The 10,059-nt window shown below is 37.1% G+C and overlaps 1 protein-coding gene across 5 annotated transcripts in view; it reads left to right on the top strand.

The window, feature by feature from the left end:
- Positions 1-10,059, top strand: part of Ncoa1 (nuclear receptor coactivator 1) — a 228,516-nt gene that overhangs the window by 154,464 nt on the left and 63,993 nt on the right. For all 5 annotated transcript variants that reach the window (XM_013351390.2, XM_013351387.2, XM_013351391.2 and 2 more), the window contains 2 exons: positions 2,717-2,812; positions 7,313-7,453. In XM_013351390.2, the coding sequence (XP_013206844.1) occupies positions 2,717-2,812; positions 7,313-7,453 (237 nt within the window). The remainder of the gene's footprint in view (positions 1-2,716; positions 2,813-7,312; positions 7,454-10,059) is intronic.

The raw sequence follows: 10,059 nt of genomic DNA, 5'->3' as shown, positions 1-10,059 counted from the left end.
TTGCTCATGTTCTCCCTCCTTCTGCTCCTCATTCCTCCAAAGTATTGTTATAAAGGTATGTGCCACCAGGCCCAGCCCATTTGGCTTTTTTCATTGTTTGCCCTCATGGCCTTCAACTCCTTATGTAGCCTAGGCTAGACTCGAACTTAGCAGTCTCCTGCCTCAACTTTATGAGTGCCAGAATTGCAGGAGCATAATTCCATGCCAGAATTTTTTTCCTAATACTATAAACTACACTACAAATACGTCAAATCTGTCCCTTAATAATACCCCTAAAGTTTCAGCTTTATGCCCGCATTCTCACTTAGATGTCAAATAATTCAAACCAATTTGCTGCCTTGAAATAAAATAGGTAACTCCCTGCCCACAGTTGGAAATGTACCAGTTACAGCAGGCCATTAAATAACCCTGGTGTTTATAAAGTTTCACCTTTAGAATGTAGGAGACATTGGAGGATGGCGCTGCAATTTTCAGACTATGCAAAAATCTTATAGAAAGTTTATGAAAAAAATGGAAGCTTTGGTTGAGTTGAGGCTCTGATATGAACATGATGTTAGCATGGATTTAAGTATGTAATGGTGGATGTGTATGTCATCCATGTAAACAAAGACTCAGTTAAGTTAAGGAACACCACAGATGGGGACCTGGAGTAAGGACCAGGGAAGAGAGGAGATAAGTCTGTGAGAGGCAGTTCAGCAAATCTGAGCACGGGGCAGAGGTGATGACCAGCAAGAACTTTGCACAAATTGCCATTTTATATCATTAGTGTGCAGTAGTATATGTAGCACCTTTTTAAAAATGTGGAATGGGACTCAAAAAATGTATATCCTAAAAATATAAAGTTCTCTGTTGCCAATTATGATGACATAAACCTGTAATTACTACAGGGAATGTAGAGGCGGGGGATTGCAAGTTTTGAGGCCTACCTGGTTTACATAGTAATTTCATGGCAAGCCTGAGCTACATAGTAAGACACTTTATGGAGAGTAGGGATGTTTGTTTGTTTGTTTGTTTGTTTGTTTGTTTGAGAATCCCACCAAGTGAATTCAGATTACTCATGTTGAAATGTAGACCCATACATAGGTTTATATAGATCACACTCTTTACTGATTCTACTAAATAAATCTTGCATTACTTATGTCTCTAAAGTTAAATCACATGTCCACCCCAGACTGGGATACATAGTCCCTGACCCTTCTCCCCCTCCAAGAAAATTCTTTGTCAAGAGAAAGGTACTACCACTTCAGATATAAGTATTGGTTTTGTTATATGATCACTATCTTTATAGTGGTTGTGAGAATAATCTGCAGCATGGAAAACTGATGCATGTAAGGTATTGAAAATAAAACTGTAGTTTTTAAATCATTGTTAAGAGGCTGGAGAAATGTCTCACCGGTTAAGAGCACTGGCTGTTCTTTCAGAGGGCCCCGGGTTCAATTCTCAGCACCCACATGGCGGCTTACAACTGTCTGTAATTCCAGTTCTAGGAGATCTGACATCCTCATACAGACATACACACAGGTAAAACACTAATGCACATAAAAAAATAAAAATTAAAAAAAACATTGTTAAGGGTGTCTTAGGGTTTCTATTGTGATGAAACACTATGACCAAATAACTTGGGGAAAAAGGGCTTATTTGGCTTACATTCCCTCATTACTACGGTCCATCATTTAAGGAAGTCAGGACAGAAACTCAAACAGGGCAGAAACCTGGAAGAAAGAGCTGATTCTGAAGGCATGCTGCTTTACTTTCTTACCCAGTGCCACCTGCCCAGGGTGATCCCACCCACAATGGCTGAACCCTCCCACAGCAGTCACTAATTAAGAAAATACCCTGCAGACTTGCCTGTATGAGGCATTTTCTTCATTGAGGTTCCCTCCTCTCCAGCGACCCTAGCTTGTGTCAAGCTGACACAGAGCTTGCCAACACAGTGGGGCTAAAGAGATCGCTGCAAAGTTAAGGGCACTGGTTACTCTTCTAGAGGATCCAGATTTGATTCCCAGCACCCATATGGCTACTCACAACTGTTAGTAATTCCGGTTCCAGTGGGTCTGGTGCTTTCTGGCCTCTGTAGGCACTGCAAAGCCATGACACACAAATATACATGCAGGTAAAGCACTCATACACATTTTTTTAATTAAAAAATTATATTGGGGGCTAGTGGCAGAGCCTGTACTTGGCAAATCTAAGTCCCTTGAGCTTAGTTCATAGCAGTGAAAGCAACAAAAATAAAATTAACAATCGGTGCTGCTTAAGTCCAGCCAGACTAGTCTCCTGGCTGTTAGCATCTGTCTCTACAGTTTATGTGCAGATATTCAGTGGCAGGAGCTTTCCCCTGATACACTTTCTGCTTAGAGCTACCAATTTTGTGTTGCCAGGAATTTTGTTTCTACTACGTTATGATGTTAGCAGTGGTTCTCAACCTGGGAGTCTCAACCCCTTAGGCAAACCTCAGTCTCCAAAAATATTCACATCATGATTCATAAAAGTTTAAAATTACAGTTATGAAGTCGTAATGGAATAATTTTGTGGTTGGGGTCACCACAGCATGAGGAACTATACTAAAGGGTCCCAGAATTAAGAAGGGTGAGAATCACTATGTTAGTGATTCTAATATTATAATAAATCCTGAGACATGCAATTTTAAAATCAAAACTATTAAGTAATTATCTCTATACTTTATTCTTCAATTTTCTCTTCTTGTTTTGGGCAGATTTCCAGTCATGTTTGATTTGTATTGCTCGGCGATTACCTCGGCCTCCAGCTATTACAGGCGTAGAGTCCTTTATGACCAAGCAAGATACTACAGGTATTCAAAAAATTAAAAATTCTCCATAGATATTAATAATGTAAACTTAGCAATGATGATATCCAAATGTAATATTCATCCTCTGCTTTCCATTCTTATATAGAAAGCATTTTAAATGTCATCCTGATGTTGATATTTAGATGCTATAATTGTTGTCATGGGCATCATACTGTAGAGACCATTCATATATCTGGACCATCTTTATAATCAAGGAAGAAATTTGAATTTGTAAACATATGTAACTATACATTTGCAAATGGATATAAAATATGGTGGGTTTGATATTCTGTTTAAAAGTATTTGGTGGGGCCATCCAGAAAGTTCAGTGGGTAAGAATTTGATACCTGAACTCACATGTAAAAAAGGGAAAACCAGTTCCTATCACAGACAAAGCATACACACACACACACACACACACACACACACACACACACAGTCACCCAAATAAATACGAGTAAAATATGTAATGTATTTGACAAGTAAAAATCAATGATAAGAGGTAACCATACCAGTAGGTGTATTCCTATGCCCCAGCTCCTAGATGGGCTGAAGCAATTGCATCACTTGGACCTACACTTTAGGACAAGACTAAACAGCATAGCAAGACCTTCTTTCAAACAAGCACAAAGTGAGTGCTATAGTTCCATATTGTGGTATATTTTTGAGGATCGTTTTTGAAATTATTGTGGTAATTCCAAAAGGTCTTACTTGAGGGTTGAGCTAATATTGAGCCATAGAGCATCAAGTATGAAAAGTGCCACGTGTCCTAAGTGTTTGCACTGGAAGTGGTCAGTGTGGCAGGGCCTTCTTTACAATGAGCACTCCTGACTCTGGAAACAGATGGACCAGGTCTAACCTTAGTAGGACCCAGAGGTAGGCAGTAGGGGTGCCTGATAATAATGCTTTCTTCTTAAGAGCCCCATAAGATTTGATTCCCATCTTAGACAAATTGCAGCTGTTGTTTGAAATTCCTCAAGGCTTTTTACTAGCTAGTTCACCTTCACAGTGACATTCAGGTTTTCACGTTCCTGCATACTCAAAGGCACATCTCCCAGTCACCACCCTAATTGTAAAACAGAGGTATAGATGGTAGGGATATATTTTTGAGAAGAAATTTTTAAAAATGACTTCAACTGACTTTATTCTTTCTTTGTCCATTTTAATGTACATGTTTTTTTTTTCCCATTCTGTTTTGGTTTTTTTGTTTTGTTTTGTTTTCAAGACAGAGTTTCTCTGTGTAGCGCTGGCTGTCCTGGAACTCTCTCTGTTGAGATCCACTTGTGCCTCTGCCTCCAAGTGCTGGGATTAAGGCAGTGCACCACTGAGCCTATCTTCATTCTTTAAAGATTCTTTTATCTTTAACAACTTTTAGCTCTTAAAAATCTGGTATTCTTGTGTTATGTGTTGTATTCTTTATTTTTAAACAAAAAGTTACAAATGCTTTTTCTAAAAAGAAAGTGAGAAGTAAATTAGCTCAGATATGAAAAAACAGTAAGGAGAGGTTTGGGAGTGTGGAGAGACTGTACCCCTTTCCATCCCTTTCCCAGTCTGCCACAGATCATGTTCACGTGAAGGGACTGCACCCCTCTGTAACTCTTTTTCAGTCTAGCATGGATCATGTTTACTTCCATTTTCTTTCATGAGCCACACTGGAAAAATTCAATGAGCCCTTATTGAAAGCCAGAAATATTTTATATGGAAGAAAAGATGTTTCATTGACAATGAAAACTGGTTTTTTGTCAGTAACTGATTAATATAAAAAGAAGTCAAATAAAGGCTTTATGAGACATAGAATGAAAACCTGTTGAGAAGGATGTTTGTCAGGCTATGTAGTAAGTATCAGACATGAGAGACTTAGTGAACAAGCCAGTAGTGTAGCTCAGTGGGGCAAAGGCACATGGCACAGCATAGCAGCCCGAGTTCTATCTCCATATCCCACATAAAGGTAGAAAGAGAGTACTGATACCATTAACTTGTCGCATGACCTCCTTTCATGCCCCGTGGCACATGCACCTACACACACAAACACATATACACACAGTTGGCAGTAGGATATTTCATAGACAGTACTTTTCAACTTATTCTCATTTCTGTAAGTAAACTGCTACATTAATTCAGAAGAATTTAAATAGAAAATTCAGCTGTACCTATTATAAATAAATAAAAATAATCATGACAGTTTAAAATAAGAAAATTAACTTCTGGACTTTTCAATAATTGTTCAACTAAAAGGGACCTCAGAAATAACAGATTCCAAAGTCTGGAGAGATGACTCAGCAGTTAAGAGCACTGGCTACTCTTGTAGAGGACCCAGGTTTGATTCCCAGCACCCACATAGCAGCTCACAACTGTAACTCCAGTCCCATGAGATTTGATGCCCTCTTATGGCCTCCAAGGACACCAGGCACACACATGATACTCAGACAAAAAAAAACACATACACATAATTTCTGAGTGGGAAATGGTAACCGATTGCTAAGAATGAAAATATTTATCCCCAATGAAGTATTCTCCTTTTTTACTACATTACCTTCAACCACAGTACTGTCCTTCACCTCTTATCCCAAGTTACCGGAGAAATACAGTAAACTTAAAGCTAGTATTTTCTTATATCATAGAGTAGAATTTACTGAAAATACTAGTGAGGTAAAGTAAATATTGAATACTGCATTTTAATATTACTTTTTAACTATATGTGGAGTGATTTATTTTTGAGACAGGGTTTCCCTGCATAATAGCCCAGACTGTCCTAGAAATCTCTCTGCAGATCAGAATGGCCTCAACTCATAGAGATTTGCATGCCTCTGACTCCTGAGTGCTAGGATTAAAGGCGTGCACAATTATGCCTGGCTTCATGTCCCTTTTTTTTCCCCCCTTTTTTTTGTAAAGTCCTCCTTCTGGGTTGGTTGGTTAGTTGGTGGTTGGTTCAACTTCCCTTTGGTAAGCAGAGATACTCTAAACCAAACTCTTCATGGTCCTCTTTTAAGCATAATCATTTAGTTTTATTGCTGAAGACATAATTACTTTCTCTTCCATAACTCCACAATTCCAGACCCCCCCCACATGCACATATACACACACCCCCATCCCTTAGTCATTGCCTAAGAAGAGCATTATTGTATATGAAGATGGTGTAGCAGGTGAGTTGCTGTTATGATAAACTTTTGTGTATGGCATAGTAAGAGACAAAAATTACATTATTAAAAATTTGTTTATGATTTCAATTTCAGTCTCTTCAGACTGTTTTAAGTAACAAAATTCTCTAATTTTGAACTGGTATTCTTTCTATCTACATTTATTCCAGGAGTTGAATGATGAGATCCTCAAGTAGAGTTGGGTACCTTAGATCCCAGACCATTACAAGTTAAAGGAAAGTTAATGAATATTTTATTAATTAGGAAACCAAATTGTGGGAGAAGAGAGTATGTAATTTTACTTAAATGAAAAAGCATATACATTATGTAGGCTTGACTTGATTATATCAAGAGGAGGAAATACAATCAGGCATTCATAGGAAAAGAAACATGAAAATACTCAGCTTTGTTAGTAACTACAGAAATTGAAATCTGGATATCAATGAGATACCAGTTTTTCACTGAACTATTTCCAAAAAATACAGAAGCTGGTCAAGAACAAGTGATAGAGAAGATGCTGAGTTGGCAGAGCCCTTGGAGTAGGGAAGTGCTGGGGATTGAACTTGGGCTCTTGTGGGTGTATATAATAAAAATGGTCCTAAAAAATATTATTATTAACTGAACTCTTATTAACTGAAAAATAGCTTGCCAGAATTTTCTCAAAACCAATAGGAAATTTGGACAAATACAGCTATAGCAAATAACTGATGAATTTTATAAAGCATTATTTCAATAGTATGATGCCTTGCAAACCTTAAGATTTTTATTTAGTTGCCTCCAGTCTTCATTGTAGACGTGCCTATAGGAATTAACTGGAGATAAAAATGGAAAACCTGCTTCTTTCTCATATTCTCTTCACATAGTCATTGGGAAATAACTTAGACTAGAATAATACATTTAATTTTTCCTTCTGTTACCTCGTAAGTAACACAGTTAGATGTCAACACACAGAAAGCAGTAAAGAAGAGCAGTGTGCAGGAAGTGTAATCAAAGAACAGGTCTGAGGATTTTAACTGATACGTTTCAACAGCTCCAGATGATTTTGCTGATTTTGTATTTTGGGGAGTTGTTTGTGGTTGTTTGTAACAGGGTCTCATGTAGCCCAGGCTGACTTTAACTAATTATATAGCTAATGATGACCTTGATCTTCTAATTTTGTGTGCCTCTACCTCCCAAATGCTGGGATTACAGACATGTACCATCATGGCCTGTTCAGCAGTACTAGGAATTGACCTCAGACCTTCATGTATTGTAGACAAGCACTGGACCAGCTGACCTACATCCTTAGCTTTGATGCGATGTTAATACCTGACTAGAACTAAATCTCACATACTAATGCAAATGTCAATTTTCATTCTTTGTGCAGGTAAAATCATCTCTATTGATACTAGTTCCCTGAGAGCTGCTGGCAGAACTGGCTGGGAAGATTTAGTAAGGAAATGCATTTATGCTTTTTTCCAACCTCAGGGCAGAGAGCCATCTTATGCCCGACAACTGTTTCAAGAAGGTAAAACATTTTTCTCATTAATCTGTGTATTACTATTGAGTAACTTTTCTTAGAATTTATAGCTTGATAAGTATTTTCTCCAAATTACAGCTTCTGTAATAAATTTTAGGAAAGGAAGAAATGGGTAAGCAAAGTAACTCATGAATGGATCCTGAAACCCAGGATGCACATCCTAAAGACTAGGATGTCATGTGGCAGTCACTCACTCATTCATTCATTAATTCATTCATCCAGCAGATGTGTCCAGTTCCTTACATGCATAGAACACTATGTATATAAGGTGCCAAGGATACAGTGGTTGCTAGGAAGCAGTTGTTCTCACAGTTTTTTAGGAGAATGCAGGGCAGCTAAAATCAGTGTGACCCTTATGATAATAGAAGTATAACTATTAAAAAAGTAAAGTCAGACTTGATAATTTGTGAGAGCAAGGGATTTTCTGGTTTTTGTCTGTCTCTTAAAGATTTTCCCTGGGAAAATAAATGTGTCAGAGAATATCTGGATGGCAGAGATCTCTGTACCATTCATTTTAACTTCGTGCCTGTTGAAGTATGTGTCTTCTGACTTAGATTGAAGTTCTGACATTAATCATACTTACCATATCTAGGAGGTCTGTGGGAGCATAAAACAAGTATATTCCATACCCTTAAGAAGTCAACCAATATTGTCAGGAAAGTAGAGGAAGTTATTTGTGAATCAAGGTCAGAAAGTTCTAAGAGATTTAAAATTAAGGGATTGTTTATGTACTTTAAAATATTGTCATATATGGTAGCCTAGTACTCCTTTTTCAATGTAAGCTTTAATTTGATAGATTTTATTAATTGCTAGTCCTAAAATGCAATGAGATGTTTTCATTATTCTCACACCCTTTTTAATTTTGACATTTTTCCCATAACATCTGTCCTCAGTTTCCTGATGGTATATCATCCATTACATCATAGGTTAGTTACTTCCTAATAGGAAGAATTTCTTTTTCCTGAAAGCCATCTATAGAAATCTCAAAGTTGTAGTTTTTCTGGAACAGAGTAGTAGTTCTCCAGAGGACTCCTTACTAAACTCCATGCCGCTCCTCAAGACTATGCAAAGAGCCAAAAATCTGTATTTTTTTAACTTTCCCAGGCAGTCCCAATGTGCATCCTGACTTGGAAGGATAATATTGATAGATTCCTTCTACTAAGTGTGAACTTTTGATTTTATCTACAGTGTTTGACTCTTGAATAGGTTTGGAACTTGGAGCACAGCCTCCACTCATTACTTAATGTGTGAAATAGTATGTGGGTCTCTTTGATTTTTGTCATAATTTCCAAAGTCAGCCTACCATAGCATAGCTGAGATTTACCTATAGTTGGTATACATTTCCACTGGGGTAAAACAGGTATTTATTATACAAATGATTTAGCTTCACACAGATACGAAAGAGCCATAGTTTATAAAACATTAGGAGTCTCTGTGAATTAATAAGTAGTTAATCTTTCTGCATACGAAGTACAGTAATTTAGAGGACAGTGTGAAGAAAAGGAGTTGTAGTCCAGCTCCTTTTCCTCATCAGACATTTCTTAATATAATGCCTTCCACTTTTTGAGAAAAAAAGAATTCCTTGATAAAAATGACTTTTATTTTTTTCCCCCATGAAACTAAGATCACCAAAGTTCATATGAGTCTGGTTCTAGGATTTTAGAGATTAAAGACTATTTGTCAAACAGCATTCCATGGATAAAGTACATCTTCTAGTATTTTATATTCAACAGATCTATACTGGTAAGAGAGATATAGTCTTTGAAAACATTTGCAACTCACCTGTTAAATTACCTACTGAATTAAAATCTCAGATGAGGGCCCAGATATCTTAACAGACCTTAAAAATAGTGATAAAGTTTAAGAACCATTCACCTGTCAAAGATGGAGAGAGTATTAATTTACACTTGCAGTTTTTCTGCTGCCTGTCACATAAGAGCAGTGTGAAGCCAGTGAGACATATTCATGGTAGAATGACTGCCATCAGACAGACCAAAGATGAATGTATGAGTGGGGAGATTGTAAATTAGTATAGCCATTATAATGAAAAGTATGGCGATTCCTCAAAAAATGAATAAAAACAGAATTTAGGAATCCCAGTTCTGGGTATAAAACCAAAGGGACCAAAATCAATATAATAGAGCGATACCTATATTCTATTAGTCAAAATATGGAATCAACTTAAGTGCTTATCAATGGATAAATGGAAATGAAGAAAATATTCATATATACACACACATACACACAATGAAATACTGTAAGGCCATAAAAAAGATGATACTCCTCTGATAAACCTGGAGATCATTACAATAAGTGAGAGAAGCCAAGCACAGAAATACAAGTACCATATGATGTTATACACATACGGTGTAGAAACAGTAGAATGGTGGCTATGAGAAGCGTAGGTGGCTTATGGGAGGGGGGGGGGGAATTGTTGAGATGATGTTGCTAAAAGCATTACAGTTGGATATGTATGAGGGATAAGTCTTAACAGTTCTATTGTATGCATAAACAGTATAGCTAATGACAATATATTACATTCTTTTTTTTTTTTTTTTTTTGATTTTCGAGACAGGGTTTCTCTGTAGCTTTTT

The sequence above is a fragment of the Microtus ochrogaster genome, linkage group LG3 (genome assembly GCF_000317375.1).
Source record: "Microtus ochrogaster isolate Prairie Vole_2 linkage group LG3, MicOch1.0, whole genome shotgun sequence".
Taxonomy (NCBI): domain Eukaryota; kingdom Metazoa; phylum Chordata; class Mammalia; order Rodentia; family Cricetidae; genus Microtus; species Microtus ochrogaster.
Note: the sequence above shows the minus strand (reverse complement) of the source record. Positions and strands in the feature narration are given on the sequence as shown.